This window comes from Anser cygnoides, chromosome 6 (assembly GCF_040182565.1).
Source record: "Anser cygnoides isolate HZ-2024a breed goose chromosome 6, Taihu_goose_T2T_genome, whole genome shotgun sequence".
Taxonomy (NCBI): Eukaryota; Metazoa; Chordata; class Aves; order Anseriformes; family Anatidae; genus Anser; species Anser cygnoides.
In genome coordinates this window covers 24,485,693-24,506,226 of record NC_089878.1, presented here as the reverse complement: position 1 = coordinate 24,506,226, position 20,534 = coordinate 24,485,693, and the positions used below count along the sequence as shown (strand labels likewise).

The 20,534-nt window shown below is 38.9% G+C and overlaps 1 protein-coding gene across 2 annotated transcripts in view; it reads left to right on the top strand.

Moving 5' to 3' along the window:
* The first annotated feature begins 8 nt into the window (after positions 1-8).
* The window catches only part of SLC4A10 (solute carrier family 4 member 10), a 155,908-nt gene continuing 135,382 nt past the window's right edge, over positions 9-20,534 (top strand). Inside the window, exon 1 of one of the 2 annotated variants that reach the window (XM_048072289.2) lies at positions 9-150. In XM_048072289.2, the coding sequence (XP_047928246.1) occupies positions 103-150 (48 nt within the window). In that variant the 5' untranslated portion in view covers positions 9-102. The remainder of the gene's footprint in view (positions 151-20,534) is intronic. The other variant, XM_048072291.2, reaches the window with a different exon arrangement.

Below are 20,534 nucleotides of genomic sequence, written 5' to 3'. Positions count from 1 at the left end.
CGGAGCCATGTGACCGCCGCTTCCTGCCTCCGCCACCTGAGCCGCGCAGCCCCGCGCAGCCCGGGGAGGGCGCAGCCGCCGCCGCCGCGGCCCCGCCGCCGCATGGAGACCCAGGACCAAGGGGCGCAGATGGAGCCGCTGCTGCCCACGGTACGGCCCCGCGGGGGGGGGGGATTTGCGGGGTGCGGGGGGCCGCCTTCGTGCGGATCGCAGCGGGTTTGGCGGTGCGGGGGGACAGGTTGGCTCGCTCCGCTGCCGAGCGATGCGGCGGTGTCCGTCCCAGCGCTCCGGGGCCCCTTTCTGAGGCATCCCCCGCCTCGGGCATCCCCTTGCCGGCGGCACCCCTCGCTCCGCATCCCCCTGCCTCCCGCGTCGCCTTTCGCAGGCTCCCCTCTGCCTCCCCCGGCGGCTGCGGGGCAGCGCTGGGGAGCGAGCACCTGCGCGCTGCGCATGGGGACCCCGCTGCGGGGACCCCGCGCCGGGCTGGGGCTGGCTCGGCGGCTCCCCGGCCCTGCCTGGCTCGCAGACAGCAGAGGAATCTGTTGAGGTCTGGCGCTTGCACGTCAGGGTCCGTCTCCCTCCGGAGCCCCGGTCTCTCCACGCCGCGGTGTCGCAGTTTGTGGCGCTCAGGCGAGGGGCTGCGGGGTTCGTGGCTGGGGGTGCGCGGTGCGCCCTTGGCTCAGAGCACAGCGTTTCCCCAGCAAGTATGGAGGGGATCAGTTGGTGGGGTACTTTTCACGGTGTTAAGTCAGTGGGGACCCTCTTTCCTGCCTGCCTTCCCGCAAACGCAGGGTTTGCGGATGCACGCAAGATGTACGTGTGGGTGTCAATATTGCTCTCGTATCGAGATGCTGTTTGTGAATGGAGGTTCCTGTCTGGCGCTGGAGATCAGACTGTCTGGGGCAGGGAGAAGTCTCTCATGTGCATACACAAGAGCCTGTCTGCGCGCACATCCACGGGAACGCACCGCATAGGTCTGCGGAGGATTCTCTGGCTCTCAAAACGGTTCTGTGTTAGCACGACAAGCTGCACAGCGTTGACAAAGCTTGAAGGAGCCAAGTCTCAGCTGCCGTAGGTTGATGAGAGACACTCATGGCAAGCCTGTTTTTTGTGGGGTCTGTTCCCATCATCTGTTGACGTGGTCCATTTTGCAGTCAGGTGGCAGGTTGCTGCACAGTGTGAGGTTATCCCTGGCATCTCCTTTTTCCTTGTGGCAGGGGAGCAGCTTTTCATGTTGCTTTCTGGATACCTTTTAGGAGTCCTAATTCCTGTTACTTGCCGCTCTTGCAGCTTATGACGCAGGAGTAGGAAAAGGTCTTGTCTTTTTGACTGACAGACCAGTTGCCCAGTTCCTTGCTGTTGAGAGACAATTCACTGTCAATCCAGTTTCCATCCATGATGTTCATGATCACTGATTCTGTGGAAGTCCTCTGTGTTTCAGCCCAGCTCGATAGTCCGCAGTCGGTAGCAGACTGGCTCTTGCTTGTACCCTGCTAGCCTATGTGCCGCTCGGTCTCGCTTCGTGAATGTGCATCGCCTCCGCTTGTGTGGCAGCGGCTGCTCGGGGAGTTGGAGGAGTTCGCTTTTGGGAAGGGCAGTATATACGGTTACCTTATTCCACCTGGCTTTAAGTTTGTTCTTCTAGGGCTATGCACAGAGAGAAAGGTGGCTGCAGTTGTTGGGAGGATCACAGAAGGCAGTATTTCTTGTGTGCTGCTAAGGGAAGGATTATCCCCAGTTCCCTCTGCAGTCTGGAATGGCAGAGCCCTCCTCTGATCAGCACCTGCCTGCAGAGCTGCAGGTCCCCGGCAGTGCTACTGCTTGTCGTGTCTGGGGCTTGGATCCCACCTCCCATTTACTACAGCTCACTAGTTCAGCAGCTGTTGTGTAAGCTTCAAGTGGGGAAGGGAGTCTCCTGTACTTTACATAATATTTATTATGGTACTTGTCCTCAATCCTCTCTCTTGCTCTTGCTGTTTCCAAGGGGGTCTCAGCGAGGCAACCTTGCTTTCCTGCCACAGCAATGATGGTAAAGTCACAACTCCTGCAGTCTTGGAGATCCCTCTGTCCTGCTGGCATTTTCGCTGTGCATCAAGCAGTAAAGTGTCTAAATGTGCTTTGGCAGCCTCAGTCTGGCTGATGTCTAGAGCCCTGCATATGGTATGGCAGAAGTGGCTTTTGCATGGTGGGAGTCTTGTACCTGGCATCAGGGCAGAGTTTAGGGAATAGGGATCGGTACTAACTTCAGCACTTTTATCCTGGAAGGTAATACCGTGACACAGCAGTACCTTTAGAGTGCTTCTGTTTTAGGGATCAATCCTCATCTTGACTGGAAATAAGTGGAAACAGGCACGCAAGCTGCAAAACAGGTACAGTTCTGTTTCCAAGCTACGTCTGAGGTTGATGGACAATGGTTATGAAGAAAAAGGCTCCTGGCTGAAAGAACTTGTTTCCTTCAAGGGCTCAGTGTAGTGGTTTTGGTATGTGGAACTAATTGTTTCTTTTTTTTTTCTTCTTTTTTTTTTGTGAAACTGTAACACGATACATTATAATTGCTATTCATAGTAAAAGATAGCAAATGTAGTCTTTGATTAATTTTATCTTCTAATGGTGCTCAGAGATTGTGAAACGTCAATGTGGTTTCTCATCAAAATCCCACAGTGTGCACAAAGTGGAATCTTTATGTTGTAGTGTTAGTCATATGTTGTTATTGATTCATTATACAAGCTTTTAATTAAAAACCCAACCCTCAGCACTTTATAAAGTGATATAACACATTGTTACCTGTGGTTTTGAGGAGTTAAGTGAAAGTAGGTTTTCATCTGCACACTTTTAGCCTATTTTTATAGACTCCTTTTGGAAACAGTTCTTGCACAGCTGCAGCACCTTTGTTAGAAATTAGGCATCTGCTTCTGTTTTTTTTTTTTTCTTCCTACACAATGTGGGCAAATTTGTGTGAAAATTAATAGAAATCTATTGTGAATAGTCTATAAGTGCAATATTGTAGAACTAAATTAAAAAAATATTTTTTCCACATGGGGACAGTTTATTCAAAATTCTTGAAAACACGAGTTTTGTCTTGCTTCCATCGCTCAATACGTATACTAATATGGTTACAAAATGCAGACTCCTGAGCTTTCTATATCATCATCTAATGTTATATTTATCAGCCATCAAGTGTATTTTTATTTAGAATGCTTTAAAATAGTTGTGAGTAATTGAAAGATTGCCATGGAGTCGTCATTTGTTTACAGAATGGGAGAAACAACCTGCAGGTCTCTATGAGGATCATTTATGGATTTCTTATCAGAGCTGCAGATACTGTTGTCTGTATTTATATATACTTCAATACATGTAAACTGACTTGCAAGTTGTCACTTAAGACAGTGTATTTGTATCAAAAGCAGTTTTTAGTGCTTACTTCTTCTGGTTCCAGAACTCACTTGTTATGCAAATCAACACTGGCTTTCAAAATGGGGTTGTTATCTGACAGGGGTTTGATGCTTCTCACATACATAAGCGTGCATAGATTTGGTGTGGAGACTTTTGTTGATTATGTTTATGCATAACAAGTTGCTTTCCTGTGTTGTCTGAAGACAGTGGTAACAGTAAAACCCATGTACGTAAAACAAAACTAACTCTTCCATTCCAAGTTCATGTACTCTCCTTCCTCACTCAGTCTTTTCAAGGACTTTTTTTTAGTAGGTATAAGACCTTAATGCATAACATTGCTGATATATGTCCACAGATACACATAATACATGTTTGTGTACTATGCTTATAGTAGGTAGATGCTGTTTATACCCAGTACTCCAGTCGCTGCTGCAAATGGCACACAGCTATCGCTAGTTAGGCCTGTGTATGTGGGAGAATGGTATAGCGAGATCTTGGGGAGTAGCTATTTTTAATGCAGCAGGTGAGTGTGGGAAGCTACAGACAGTAACAGGCCAAATTCTTTTGCTTTTGTTAATGCTGAGTGGGACCTCCAGTGAGACTTGCAGATGAAGTGTATTGCTCATTATGAGAGCCGATGGCAGAGCCTGACCCAACAGTTTGTTTAACGGTACCAATTCCCAGTTCGCTTCCCCAAAATTTAGCATTATAGCAACAGTTAAGGTATTTTTATTGAATGTTGCGGTTCCTTTGGAAAATTACAGAGGCAGCGTTACATTTTCAAGACAAGAGTACTGAGGTAATGGCACCATTGAAAATAAAACCCCAAAATCTAACTATAGGTATAAATTTAGAATTAAGTTGCTGCTTTGGGTATTTTTTCTCTTACTGCCTGATTCCAAGTTCTGAGTGAAAAGAGAAAATATTTTTGTTTTCCCCAGGAAATGTGAGAAAGAAACGAAGTAACAATCAGAGGCTCTTTTTTTTTTTTGTTTCCTAACAAACAAAAACAACCACAGAAAAACCTTTATTTGCCAGTGTCATGATTAAAAAAGATTTCTCTGAATCACATGGTGTGCTGTGGTATTACTGTTTAAGAATAATTGGCAGCCTGATATATATTTGTGCAAAACCAAGAAAAACTATTAATACTATGTGGAAATCATTCTGCTTTAATGCATTTCTGCCTGGTTTGAGTTGTTGGCACAATTTCTACTTGTTGAGTATGTGTTTCCATTTCCTCTGCTAATAATTGCATCTTCCTTTTCTACTTTTTTATTTGGAAGAAATACAGAATCAATTTTAAAACAAAATACTTCCATCAACATCTTTTAATGCTTCTTAAACAAGTAATGTTTACAACCTCAGGGGATGAGAGGTTTTAAGCAGGTGAAGAAAAGTTTAATCTGTTGTAAATTGTCTTGAACAACTATTTATGTATGTGATAAGAGAACAGAAAGCCAAAGGCATAACATGTTCCTTTCATTTCAGTAATATACTGTAACAGATGTCTTCAGGTCTGTATTTAAAACAAACAACCCCAAAACTTTTGAAGAATCATGTAATTGTGGCTGCCTTTGTGATAGTAATGGCATTTGTACGTTGTCCAACTTAGCCAACAACTGAATGTGTTCAACGCAATTTTTAGGGAAGTTTAAAAGGTATTCTCATGAAACAAAAAATAAGCGTTAGATATTTAAAGATGATTGAAATCCATCCTGCTTCTACAAAGTTGTCCGTTAGGATAGCTGAGGTAAAAGAGAATAGATGCAGTTACTACAAAAGATGCAAAGAAGTCACAGAATCACAGAATCACCTAGGTTGGAAGAGACCTCCAAGATCGCCTAGTCCAACCTCTGACCTAGCACTAAGAAGTCCTCCACTAAACCATATCACTAAGCTCTGTATCTAAACGTCTTTTAAAGACCTCCAGGGATGGTGACTCAACCACTTCCCTGGGCAGCCTATTCCAATGCCTAAAGTAAGGAGGGTGAGATGAGAATAAAAAGGAGCATGGAGAGATTTGTGCAAACTTGGAGAAGTGAGGAATGGAAAGAAAGAGGGAACTGATTAAGTTGCATGAGATTGATTTGGTTATGGCACAGGGAAGGAAATGGAGGAACAGGTGGAAAGCCAGTTCACGTCTTTGTATAGCTGGGACAAAACTGGATCATGAATCCTGATTCGTCCTTATGTTTGCTAATTTCTGTGGCCACCCACTGGAGCCTTTTCACTTTGTATAAGTAATTATTTATGAGGCGTTGAGAGGTTAATTACAAATAGATTTTAGAATTCAGATGAGATGCGAAAGATATGTCAGGATTTGCAAGTTCTCAGTTTTAATCAAACAGAGCAAGAACTTGCTGCAAAGAAAGTCATCATTAACATATTTAGGGAGAAATGGAGTCTCCAGATAGATGAGATAATATTTGGCACTTGTAAGGTCTTAACTGATTACTACAGTGTTACGTGTAGTGCTTCCAGAAAAGAATGGCAGTTGAAGAACAGTAAAAAGCATCGTGAGACTAAAAAATATGAAATAAGATTTGAAGGAACTGGGGCTCCCTAGCCAGAAGATGGAAAGGCAGACAAAATTTTAGTGCGTAAAAGGCTGCAGATGCTGCAAAAAAGAAGAGTTTCTTTCTAAGAAGTCGTCAGTTATGGGAAAATATTGAAAGGATGTTAAGAAGAACTGTCCTGTGCTTAAGGATAATGAAATGGTGGAACAAATTGCCTAATATATGTGTTCAGTCTCTGTTACTCAGCTGTAACAAGTTAGACAAATACCTGTCAGGAAAGAAGCATGCACGGTTATCCCTGCTTAGGGCTGGGTGATGGACAGGAAGGCTTCATGAGATCTCTTCCAATCCTATCATTCTGTGACAACGGCTCCCTCTTGTCTTTTTGGAAATACTATTTCTTAGATGGATTATATATTATATTGCAAACAGAGGAAATAGGAGCAGTTTATCTAGGTTATAAATGTTCGTACCTTCAGATAAGCTAAGTCCATCTGTGTCTTCAATTACATGCATTATAAGCACATTCAAAGAGCATATTAAAAAGATGGGTACCTAACAGTCAACAAATTTTGTGATCAAAAGCAGGCTTTAAAACCAAGCATGTTTTTAAACCATACAGAAATACAAAATCGTACATTATTTGTGTATTTCTTTTTGCAAAATTACAATCCTAAACACGGATTTTTAAGCCTTTATGCAGTCCTGTTGACTTTTTAAAGAGCCTAGGAGTCTGTCCACGCTGGTGGAGCTACAAGAAGTTCCAGGACTTGTTTCACTGGGAGCAATCAATTTGTAGCTGTCATGCTCAAAAATGCTACACATTTTTTTTTTTTTGAGAGATTAGGTTCATTTTATACCTTTTCTGGGAAACTGGCACTAAAAGGAGGCAAAATGTAAGTTAAGAAGTGATCTGAAGCCACTGTTCTGAGTTGTTCCAGATAACAGTCACTAGCAGTTGTGCTAGATTTTCTCTAGAGGCATTCTTAGTCACTGAAACTATGTAAAGATGGAGAAAAGAAAGAAAGAAAGAAAAAAAAAAGAAACCCTGCTATTAGATTCTGTCAAATGGAAAATAGATATTTAAACTATAATTAGTCTGGCAAACTATGTAATTAAATTCAATAGTAAATGCCATGTCAATTCCAGAGAGGAAGATCATATGTACATGTAAACTTCCTTTTCAACAGATGAAAGTGTTCAAGAGTTTTATTTTAGAAATACAGAATCTATCACCAAGAATGAGATTTTATGTCTGATCTCTCCCAGTGAAACACTGAGAGCTCTGTTGCAATTTTGTGGTGTTACGGATGTTTAATAGTGTTGTAGGCATGGATGAGAAATAAAGGTACAATCGGGGAGACTGTGTATCAGACCCTAACTGCTTTGGATTTTTTTATTGGTACTAATTTGTGGTTGTTTTATCTTTTCTTCATAGAATCAAAGAATAGAATCCACAGGGGAATAAAAATAATGCAAGATGGTTCTCCTCAAGGATTTTAATTTTCAGATTCATGAAAAAGCTACTGATAAATTTGAATAATTAGATTTATGATAATAGAATACAAATTGAGAAAAAAAGGACTGCATTATCTTGGTGTGCTCAGTGTTTACAAGATTCAGTAAAATTGTCAAGTTTGTATTTTTTTTAGTGGACTGAAACATCAGGCTTCTGAAAGCTAAGGTGGAACTGTTTCATTCCGTAAAGCTGTATTTTCATTGTAAAACCAAGCAGGGGAGGAAAAAAATAAATAAATTCCAGGGTGAGATCCTACTGTCTCTCGTAACTCTGATCAGACCAAAAATTCTATCTATAAGAGTAAGTTTGTCCTGGAGTGTTTTTTTTCCGGGAGGAGGATTTTGTTTTCGGTGTCTGTCTATATCTTTGACAATTTTCCAGGAGCCAAACAGAACCCTGTCAATAGTATTATTAAAATTCAACTGAAGAAAAATTTGTGTGTTTCCTCACTAGTTAAGAGTTAGATTTTTTTTTTTTTTTTAAAGTATACTGGAAACACAGAAAAGTATGAAAGCTTTCTATTTGGAATCAAGCAGTATAATGATGTCTAAAACCAGCTTGAGGAAATTGCCAAAATTCCCATACGGCAATCAGTAAAGTCTAACTGCGACTCTAGAGATACGATTTTTTTTTTCAAAGCTGAATTTGGTAGAGTTGAAGACATCGTTCTCATTCTTGTTGAATTAATTCATCTGCTTATGTCATGAGACAAAGCCTATTACAACAGCTGTAAAACAGAAGTTAACCTTGAGCTTTCAGCCAACTCCAGAAATTATATGCTCTGCTAAACATAGGTGGTTGTTATTTTTTGTTTGATCTGCAATTAAGTGATGGTAACAGTAAGATGAGAATTTGAGTGGCAAGATCAGCCACTCAGTTGCTCTGGAGATTTGTTCTTTACTCTGAGGTTCAAGGTTGACCTTACAGATATGCTGCTCCAAGAATTGCTGAATAAAATGTGGAAAATGGTTGAATCACTGTTGCCCATATTAACGAAAAAATTCTCACCAATTCTGCCCAAGTTCAAGGTGAGGAAGTTTGTTATCATCTGTGGGGAATGCAGAACATCTTTTTGTGAGATCGCACTGCAGCATCTCATGTGTATTATTGCAAAACTACAAAGACTGTAAATTTATCATCTGAAAATTCATATGGAGGAGGATACATTCTCCTGGTCTACTCTGTAGTATGAAGACTGTACCAAAAATGATAATCTCAAATTGCCTGTGGGAGAGTGTACTTCTTCTCCTCCCTTTCATTTCACGATAATGTAGTTAACCTATATCCCTTTTCAGGAAAAATTAGCATGCTTTAAGAATTTCTTTTAATCATTTTTTGTGACCTATTTAGGGAAGTACCAAAATAAAACAAGAATGTCCTAGAACAGTGCATTATTGTGCTGACTGAAGGGATATTATATGATAGATATTTTAAATGAATTTATAGAATAAGAAAATGTTGTTCCTCCCCCTGCAAAAATCTCTGACATACTACAATGTATAAGCTCCAAAGGTATCATCATCAATACAGATGTTTATGTTGCCTCTGCAGCTGTGCTGTGTTCTGAGACTTTTTCAGAATTCACTCCACTTCTGTGTAGAAAAGTTCATAACTCTAGATTATAACCCATATTACCCATCTCCTTCAGTTACTGGCATCATTTCCCTTCATTAGAAAAGATGATTAAAATACTCGAACGTAAGACTTCACTGACTATAAAATTACCTTTTAGAAAGCTTCCACATCGTTCTGTTTCTCCTCTTAATGATTGTGTTACAGTGAAATACATAACTATGTCCACTTGTTTTTATTGCAACATTATAATAGCTTTTGAAATTAAATGTGGCAATGAGCTGTAAAAGCACTCAAAGCAATGTATCATACTTGTCTGAGAATCTCTTCATGTGCAAATTCTAACAGTAAGTGAATTCCCTATCTTTTTTGAGAGAAGCATCTGGGTGAATCCAGAATAAGTTAACGTGTTTTCAGAAATAATAAGTAGTGCAGCAGTCTTCATGCTTATGTTTCATAAAAAGGATTTTTTTTTTCCCCTGTAACCATTCAGCTTGCTTTCTCCATTAAAATCAAACTTACCTCATGTTTTTGGAATGACCTGCCACAGTCCCCATCTTGTAGAGGAATGGCTTCAGGAAAAACCCTACTGTGGAGGTTTTCCCCACACTGAAAACCCATGTAATGCACAGGACTTTGCTCAGAAGTGGTATTGGAAGAAAAGGTTAAGGAATTCTAATGTAACTTTTATAGAAGAAAAGAAACTTTTGAAGAAAAAAACAGTAAGCATAAAAATTAAATGTATGGGTGCGCATCCTGTCTGGACTGATAGACTTTGTAGTGAAAGCCTTTTTTTTTTTTAATTTTTTTTGTGTATGCGGACTTTTAGTTACCTTAAAAGCTTATGACACCAGAGGAAATGCTGAGAAGATGAGTAAAGAAGTGTTTGAGATGAGAACAAGGCAGGACTTGCAATTGTCCGTCAACTGGAAATGTTCGGAAGTAGAGAGGATAGCTTAGCCGCTTGTTCTCAAAGGTTCTTTATTCTGTTTAAGATGCTTCTCTTTCAGAAGAGGAAGGTGTTTACAAAACTTCCTTGATGCCTGTGCTGCGAGGCTCTGATTGATGCAGGCTCTGAAGGTTTTGTGGCTTGCACTTTATATTCTTCACACGTTATATGCTGCAGTTGGTACAAATCTAGCAAACCATATCTTGCGTTATCAGTAAAGTTGTTTTTCTTACTAATTGGAGCAGTATATGTCACTAACTTGGAGGGACACAAGCAAGGTGGAATGGAGTCTGTAGAGAAGTAAGCTGCAAGGGATGGAAAAAATGTTTTAGTGAAAAATCAAATGGTTAGAGAGTACTTAAGGGAAGAGGCAGCAGTTTCCCAGGCTGCCCTTTCCTAACTTCAAAAAAAATCCCAACCAACCTACCAAAAAAAAAATAACTAAACATATGCTTGGTTGCTACTATTGGGAGAAAGGTTGTCTATCCTGCATAAAGCTCAGACATCTTCCACAAGTGCACAGATTGGAGTACATAGCATGGTTGGTGAAACTGGTCTCTATACCTAGTCAAAATCCCATGGTTTACTTGAGATGTGCATGGTAACAGAATTGTAGCTCACAATCCCCAATACATTTCAGCTGAAAAATAAATAAATAAAAAAACAACAAAAAAACAAATCCAAAGCAACCCACCCCCTTTCTTTTTCCCCAGATTTATCCATAAATATGAAAGTTGTTAGTATATGTATGTCTGTGAAAAAACAAGCTGGATAGTACAGGTGGATGCTTCTTCAAAGATCTTTTCTAAAAATATGGAAATATAAAAGTGAAGGTGTCTGGTATAAGTTTTTTACTGAAATGGGTAAGATGGATGATATTTAAATATCATCTAAATCCACAATAAGTTTTTTTTTTTGTTTGACTTTTGTTTATTCTTATGTCAGTCACGCAGGCATGTACAATTCAGTCTTGTGTATGTTTGTGCCCATTCTGTGTCTTGGTTAATTCGAATACAGGTTTTGATGATGCATCAGTGGAGGATCTGAGAAAGTCTGGTGGGAAAGCAGTCTTGTGCTGAAACCATTTTTTTGATCTTAAAGTCTAGGAATTACTGCTCCAGAAGTGGTCTGGTATTTAGAGGAAGGTGTCACATAAAAATGCTGAGTAGTGCGTTGATGACAATATTAGAAAAAGATAATTTCTATAAAACCCGTTCTTGATGACTTTTAGGCTGTTGAGATTGATACCTGTGGCACTGACCAAAAGCTTTTCGTTATTTCATGTTTGTGTCTGTTCTTCCTTGTCTTGCATACAAACGATGGCTCTACAGAAAAAAAAAATCACTGCAAGGTAGGTAGCATCAGAGCCTTCTCTTCTAGTTCCTTAGTTGCATGCTCTGACATAAATGCACGGTGGGTTTAGCCTTGATAAAATCTGCTCTGTGCTTGTGATCACTCAAGAACAAACATAGTAGTTTATTACAGTGTGGGTAAGATGCTGTAAATAACTGATTTTTTTTGTTTATTTGTTTAGGCAAAAACTTGTGTGAACCTTTTGGAATGACAATCATGTTTTTGTTTTGTGGATTCAGGGTCTGTCATGAAGAGGTCCTGGTCTGTGACTGGCTGCTTCAGGCGCTATGACACTACAAATATTAATAGTAAACTTCCTTATTGGCTTGACTGCAAATGGGTTTCAGGCAATACAAAAATAATAAAATATACTTCTTTTCTCTAGATTGTTATTCTCCTGATTGCTCCCAGAACTTAGTGAGCTATTGCAGCATAACCATTATGACTGTCATCATATAAAACACTAGCTGTAAGAGTACAAAATAATAATTCTGAATTGTGAATTGAGAGAATTCAAAAACACCTTTTAGCTTGTGCTTTTATTTCTAAATTTAGTCTTTTAGTCTAGTAACATTTTTAATTTTCTTGATAGAACAAATAGAAAATCTTATGGATTAGAGGAAGTGCTGTTTTATGGTTATGAAATTAAAAAATTCTAGAGGATTATGATTAATCTAGTTTAAATACTGTAATCCAGATACTGTTATCCTGTTATCTGCTAAACTTAATCATTGAGTCTCAAATTTTTCATTTCATGATGATTGCAGAAATAACTGTTTATATAGTACTTCCATCATGAATATTCATTGAAAAGTAAGAATGTCATTAAAATAAATCTGGCAAGATCATCTTGAACAAAAAGAAAAGAATTGATAAATAGTCTGCAAACTGTAATGCAGCATTGATAATGCTTTACAGTTATAGGTTTTACTAAATGATTTTATTATTAAAAGAGTGGGTTTATTTCTGCTGGTTACATTTTATGTAGAAAATAATATTGATTTATAATTATTTTGAGTGATTTCGGGATTCTGATTTTATTTTATCCACAATGTAACTGATTATGTTCCTGCTACCATTTAGTATTTTTCCAACAGGCTTTTCTTGTATGTTAAGAAATGGTGTGGTTTTGTGTTCATATATATAAAACCATGAAAATCTATTTCATTCCAGTGGAAATCTTTTTGAAAATATCTGTGTGGTGGCAAATATTCAATCAACTGTTTGCAGTGTCCAAGACTGTATAAGTTTTCTTTTGGTTTCCTTATCAATGCTCCATAATTTTGGTGACAAAATTGATAGGAGATGTATGTTAAAAATATTTTAGGCCTATGTGTAAGAAGTTTCTTCTATTTTGAGTTCAGTTGTCTGCAACAAAATTGATTTCGTATGTGTGTTTTTATGTCAGCATTACAATTAAGTGTTAGTGTCTGGCCTTTTTTTTTTTCCCTTAAATGTCTGGTGCTTTAGTACTGGTAATACTACGTTTGAATTACCTAAAACCAGGCTTTGCGTTGAGATAGCAGGTACTCAGCATTTTCTAATGACCAAATTTCTTCAAGGCGTGCAAAATTACACTGAGATTTATTGCAGTACTCTAAGCTTTAAAGCAGCTTTCACAAGTGCCTTTAAAAATGTTTGTAGAATTAAAATAAATAAATAAATAAATCTTTTACTTATTAGGAGTGGGAAAATGAGTTGATCCAGAGTCAGTAGCAGAATTCCTTCTCAAAGTCTCAATTTTTAAGTGTTTCATTTTAGATATCGTGATTGGAAGGGATAGGAATACAAGTGTTAGAGAAATTTTTATCATTTGGAAGTGCTAAGGTTACAGATGGATTATGAACATGAGAAATCCAAAACATGCATGTTGAGAATAATGTAAAGAGCAAGAAATGGAGAAAAGAAAAAGAAGAAAATTCAGTATCGAGTCATTATTGCTAATTTCTGCTCCTGTCATAATCTTGCAATCTTGTAGCTTCAACACCAAGAAAACAGATTTCTAGATTTTTATTTAGAAGGTAAAAATATAATAGGCAAGATTTCATCTCTTATGGCAAAGATGTAAAACGTGAAAATATCAGGCGTGACAATCCCAAATCGTCCTATGTGTGCTTCTTTTAGTCTCGTCTCTTGAGCCAAAGTCCTGATTTTTAGGTGTTACTGCTGTCTCTTAGTAACCTTTTCTGTAACAAATTTAATCTCTCCCTGGGATGTTTTTCTCTCTGCTGTCCATGATATTCATTGTCCAGATTGTGCCACTTTTTGATGCCCTACTCAGGCATTTCTTCCTGCTGTTCTGTTGCTTGTTCTTCACACACTGTATGCCTGCGTTCAAAGAGGAGGTGAGTTTAGTGGCTGCTGATGTGGACGTGATATGAGAGGGCTTGCCAGAGCGCCTTCTCTGTATTTATTTTTTCTTGAAAAAAGAAAAAAGTGGAATACTAAATGCTATCTAGCCAGTCCACAGCTTTCTTATGGTAGTGCCAGTCACCGTCTGAGAGTGGTCTCAGATGATGTCATTGATGACAGCACCGAGTGCTGGCAACCTGAGGCCTGAACTTTCAATTTCAGGAGTGTACGTTCTGAAACATACTTTGAAGTCGTGTCATTCAGTGTTTCTTGCTAGTGGGGACATAGTTTGTGTTCAAATTGAAGCTCTGTAACTTTGGAGTTGTTCTGGAAATGAGGTCATTCAGGAGGCAGGATGTGAAAAGTAAAGAAAAGTGAATACCAAAAAAATCCTATTTCATTATAGCAGAAATAGGGATGTTCGATTAAAATTATCGATCAGTACGACAAAAACAAAAGAGAGAGAAGCACTTTCTCGCAATGCGTAGAGTTGCAGTGTAAAACTTCGAGTGATGTAGGATATTATGGAGGCCATAAGTATAAATAGGTTAAAAAGGAATTAGGTAATTAAGCGCAATGATCCTAGTTCAACTGATGCAATCATCAGCTTAGGAAAACTTTAAACTGCTGATTACCAGAAAGTGGGACTGAACACCAGAAGAAAGACCATTTACTAGTTCCTTTTTTTTTTTTTTTTTTTTTTTTACTTATATTAGTAGGAACCAAGTAGTGGGGCAGCCTGAAAAAACAATTGTGATTTCAGAGATTTCTGCAGTTCTGCTTTTGATTTTGTTCCTGGGGTCCATAAAATAGCTTTTGTCACTGTCAGCTTTGCAGTGATGGGTTATGTCTTAAATGTTTTTGATGATTTTGTGGAAAGAGAACTAACTGTTTGCCCTTACCAATGGCAGTCCACCTGGTCATCTGTAGGTGAGCTCATTTAAAATAGCAGCTGATCCAAAATGAATTGGATCATTGTACTGTCATTTACTCGTGCGCTGTCTTTACTTCCTTGTGCCAAAGGGTTCATTTTCTTTCTGGTCAGTTGCAGTTCTTTTTGTTGTTGTTGTTGGAATGGATATTTCAGGAGAAACATATTCCTGATCAAGGGATTCCAAACATAAGAAAATGTAGCACTAGTCAAATGTTTGCTGTTTTAGCAGTGGGCAACATCAACCTGGGGAGGTCTATCAGAGTGTGCTCCTGTTGAATTCAGTAGCAAAGGAAGGGTAACTTCCTGCTCTGTCCACACGTTCTCATTTCTTTGTAAGCACATGAGCTCTGTAAATGCAAACGTCTTCACAGGCTTGTGAACTGCTGTCCTCCTTTCCAAAGCACCTTTCTTTGCCGAATCTTTAGAGTTTTGTTAATGTCATTGTTCTGGCTGTCATCACAGATCTGAGTTTTTAATCCAGATTGCTTTCAAATAGTTTCAGCAATCACTGTAAGTGTGTTGCCAAGCAATTTATAAGATGCAGCTTGGCAGGACATGCAAAGTACTTGGTTTTTACAATGGGCAAGTAGCTGTGTATTCTTTTACAGATTCAGTTATGAACTTCTAAGGAGCGCAGAAGGCTGCCACTGGGCCTGGGAGAGCCAGTGTAGGAGCTGATGATGAATGCCCAGTGCTTTCACTTTAATTGTATTAATTATAGACTGTTACACTTTGTTGATTCATTGGGTTACTAGCTATGTGTAATCCGACTGATGGGCCCTAGATGGCATCTAGTCTGTCCCTTTGCTGCTGCTCTGCACACTCTCTTTGCATCTTTATTGCGTGCTTTGGCAAGCAAAGAGAGCTCATTACCTGAATGGTGACAACACGTGCCTGTTGTAATGTGAAAACAATATTGCAACATTTCCGGGAGTTAGAAAATTCATTGTTTTGAAAGTTTTGATGCTTCAGTCTTTGGATACCGAAATCATGATTTTTTTTTTTTTTGGTGTCTCCATTTACTCTGCAATTTCACATAAGAGAATCCAGGTCTCTAGAATCAAGCAGTGTAGGTATGCAGTATGCACACTCCTAGTAAGTGTTTGTCAGAGGCAGGAAAACTTAGTATGATGGAAAATGAACAATGTATTTTTTTCCCAAATTTATTTGAGAGTACCACTGTCTGCAAAATTGATGGTTGTTGTTTCACATACACTTTTAGATGGATCAGGAGAGACATGAAAACAGGTTTTCAACTTACACCACTGCAAATATTTAAAAGGAATGTCTATAATGGTGTGCAGAGGTGCTACGATAAAAAGTTGAATGCAAATACCTGTAGTATAAAGATGCTTGTGAAACATCTTCCTTGTAGGACTAGGTAAGACTAAATCCTACGTTGAAACATCAGTAAGAAAGAAACCTAAGAAAATATTCTCTGTATCAGGATTGAGGAACTAGTTTTTCAGTTTTGGATTGTGTTATGCTGAGAAACCAAGCCTGACTTCTATTTTAAAGGTTAATGCTCAGGTTTAGATATTTGGGCTTAAGTATATCACAGAAATCTTTAAGAATATTTCAAACTCAGTCTCTAGGTTTGGATCTAATCTAGAATAAAGAAATGTTCAGACTGTAGAAGTTTTTCATACACAGTTTTTGTTTATCTGTATAGTAAGCCTTGTCCAAATTTTACTTGGGAAGGTACAATGCTTTGTAACTTGATTGAAACCAGTGGAGTTGCCCAAGATTATTATTAAAAGCTGAAAATGGGATCATATCCCCCCGGCACAGGTATTTCTATAATAATTTTACAGCTTACACAAATGTGTAATAGCATCCTGTTCTAATATGCTAACATCTTCATTGTTTCCATTTTGTTTTTTGTTTTCCTCTTCTTTGGTTCTCTCTTTGTCCGTTATGATACAACATCAGGAGTAGGTTATCACTTGGTGTGATTGTGCATATGGTCCTATACAGTATTGGCTTTCTAACCCTGACAGCTGACAGCTACAACAGCAGCAGTCTGAAATTAACTTACAAACTCAGGATCCTAATCACTGGGTTTTGTGCTGCTTCAGCTGTCTGTACTTTCAGCCAGCTAAACCAGGACTGTATTACTTGCAGATGTAGAAGTGTGATAGAGCTGATTGATGGGTCAATTCAGGATTCATTCAAAGTTGAGAATCCAGCTGGGAGTTGAAAAAGCAAGAAAGCGTTTCATCCAAATATATACATGGAATATATTGGAGAAGATGAGAATTACTAAGTCTGGAAATTTAAAGGATTTGTACACATTTTCAAAGACATTTAGATGTCAAAAATTCATGGAAGTTCCTACTGAGATTAGGTTTAGCATAGTAGTTTCACTGAATTAAATTCCCAGGCACTTTATCTGAATTTAAAAAATCTAACGAATGTAATAATTTTCTGACAAAATAATGGAAAATTAATACTGAAAAAATGTTAATAAATATACTGTCGCCTAAGGAGTTATATAAGCAAGCATCGAATCCTCTTGGCTATTAACAACTGACTAGATATATTTTATCGTAGTTTACATAGAATCGTAGAGTATCCCAAGTTGGAAGGGATCCACAAGGAGTCCAGCTCCTGGCCCCACACAGGACCACTCCACAATTCAGACCCTATGTCTGAGAGCGTTGTCCAAATGCTTCTTGAACTCTTGACAGGCTTGGTGCCTTGACTGCTGCCCTGGGGAGCCTGTCCCAGTGCCCGACCACCCTTTTGGTGAAGAACCTTTCCCTAACACCCAGCCTGACCCTCCCCTGTCCCAGCTCCATGCCGTTCCCTCGGGTCCTGTCGCTGTCCCCAGAGAGCAGAGCTCAGCGCCTGCCCCTCCGCTCCCCTCGTGAGGGAGCTGCAGGCCGCCATGAGGCCTCCCCTCGGCCTGCTCTGCTCTGGGCTGAACAAACCAAGGCACCTCAGCTGCTCCTCATATGTCTTGCCCTCTAGACCCTTTGCCATCATTGTTTCCATCCTTTGGACGCTGTCTAATAGTTTTATGTCCTTCCTATATTCTTGCGCCCAGAACCGCATGCAGTACTGGAGGTGAGGCCGCACCGGAGCAGAGCGGGACAGTCCCTTCCCCTGACCACTAGCAGTGCTGGGCCTGACGCCCTTTTGGCTGCCAAGGCACACCGCTGACTCACATTCAACTTGCCGTCAACCACAACCCCCCACATCCCTGTCTGTGGGGCTGTTCTCCAGCCTTCCATCCCCTGGTCTGTACGTATGGCCGGTGTTGTCCTGTCCCAGGTGCAGCGTCTGGCATTTGCTCTTGTTAAACTCAGTATGCTTCCAGTGTTACACTAAGCAATGAGAATAGATCTCTGTTTAGGAAAATACCTAACGATCTAACTGCAAAACAATATTAAAATAAACTACTAAACTAGAATTTCCTACAAGCTCATTTAAATAATGTTCGTATTTGTTTTGTCTTAACTTGATCTGCTTTGCGTAGGATGCAGTACAAAAGGGCAGAACCTGGAGAGGGCTACAGAGGTAAGGTGCCTGTGGCAAAGTCTGCAGTGCGTTTAGTTAGTCAAATGATTAAAGATGCTTGCTTCTCTAGGTACATTTTAGCTTTTGTCCCCTTCAGCAATAATGAGTCTGTTCTCAAACTGCATTTTCTTTGTGATCGCTCTAATGGGATACTTTCTGCTGACTGGTTTTCATTAAAAACAAACAAACAAACAAACAAAAACTGCTTTCTCATTTGTTTCTTTGTATATGAAGATGTGTAAGTTGGAGGTAGCAAAGATGGGCGTAGACTAAAATACAAGTGCACTCTGGAGTGTCCACTTCTCGTGTGAGAATGTCTTCTGGTTCACTATATCCAGAATGGATCAATCTGAGAGACTTAAAATTTTAGTCAATTAGCATCTGTATTTCATAGTTCTTATTCTTTATGAGGAGTAGGGAAATTTCAGTTCATACCACTGAAATAATCGTAGAGTTGCTGCTACAATTTGTTCTGATGTTTCTAAAATTTTTGGGACTTCTAATCTAAATAAGAAAAAAGTAGCATGACTGTTTTTTACCTTAGAGTACTCTTTTAAAGCATGAGTGATCTAGTGGCAGTTTCTCTTCAACAGCTGTGAGAGCACTTGAACAGGTGTCTTCCACTTCCAAGGTGAATAATTTCACCCCAGTGAATCACAGCTGGACTTGCTGGTGGACCTGCATGGCACCATGCAGAAGATAGAATTACTGGTGCATTGCCAAGGTTTCTTGGTGTTATATAATGCATTGGAAAGGTTGCATAATGGATTACATGAGAGTTGGAGGTTTTTTTTTTTTTTTTTGCTAATTTGTCTAATTAATTGTCATGGAACTTCATCCAGTTACTACAGTAATTGACACTTGACTGAAATTTTAGTTTTACAGCATAATATTTGAGTGCTTTCTGTACATACCTTCCTGTAAGTTTTTTTTTTTCTTAATTTAATTTTGCAGTATGTTTCTTGTTGGCAGGGTTTTATTACATACGGAGGTATAGTGTTATGACCATCATTTTTAGAGAAGAAAGGCTTTAGTTAAACAAGACCCCACTGCAGAATTTCTTAAAAAATCAGGAGTTAGCTGATTTATTGTGGAAGTTCATCCAAACACCAGGTTCTCTCCAGAAAAAAATGTTTTTCCACCCCTGTCTCAAATACTTAGTGACCTGCATTAGGAGAGCATGGTGAAGCCTTTACACTGTTCATAGAGTGCCATTCAGTATTTCATGTAAATATGCTCTATTTCTTTAGAATCAGGATCTCTAGTTAAGAGTTGGACATTGATTGCAAATATGTTGAAGAAATTGGTCATGGGCCTGGGATGTTCAGGATGGACTAAATGAGGATTATAAGAGATAGGTAGCAAAAAAGGAGGATAGCACCCCTGCATCATTGGTTGCATGTACTGTAACCTATGTAGGTGGATAAGTAGGCTTAGTATTAGGTTTAATAAGTTGACTTTAGTCAAATTTTGAAATGGAATGACGGAATAGAAATTTTGAATTGGAAACGTTTCCAATTTATTAGTATCTATTTTTTAAATGCCTATCTTGCTCATAATTGGATTTTTTTAGGTGATTGTGATTTTTTTTCTGTTCATAATTTGACACCAGTTAATTGATTAGAGTTTCAAAATACGCATGAAACGTTGGCTTCGTTATTCTTTGCATTGGGAAAAATATGGTCATTTTCATAGTATAAATACCAAAGCTTTAAAAGAAAAAAGATTCTACATGCCAAAGGATTATGTTCATTTAAGGAGACAGAGTTTTCTCTAACTAGTTATGATTGGAAAATAAATTTAATAGTCTTTCTCCCTCTGGAAAAGACTTGTTAAGGCTGAACGATATACAATTTCTGAAAATAGGGCAACTGTTATTAGAACAAAATGACAAAAATGTAGTGAAAGACATTTATCATCTGAATAATGTATTTTTGCTTGGAGGCTTACTTATATTTAGGCTCAGTGTTATAAATATCACAGTTGTAATTTTTTGTTGGAAGAATCACAACAGTAATTGTTCTGATACATTAGTAGCAGATATTCTGGCATATTCCCCAGCACTCCGTTATAAAATTTAGAGGATGAACTATGAAGATGGAGATTTTTAAGTGATTTTCATGCTTATTAATTTTTAATGACATTTGAGAATGTTCTGTATATTTAACTTTATCCCCTTATTTTTGCAATTTATTTACGACCATTCAAAAATACTACTCACTTTAATTTTCTTGCTGAATTATTAGTGCCTTATGTAAATCCTTGCAGTACCTTTTTTGATTTCCATTTTCTAACCTTGCTGATAAGAAAACAAGATTGACTTTTTAAACTATGTCACACATCAAGGAAGTTTTTTTTCTCTCCTTATGTGGTTATATCCTGCTGACGAATGAACAGAAAATGTATGCTTGATTATTATTT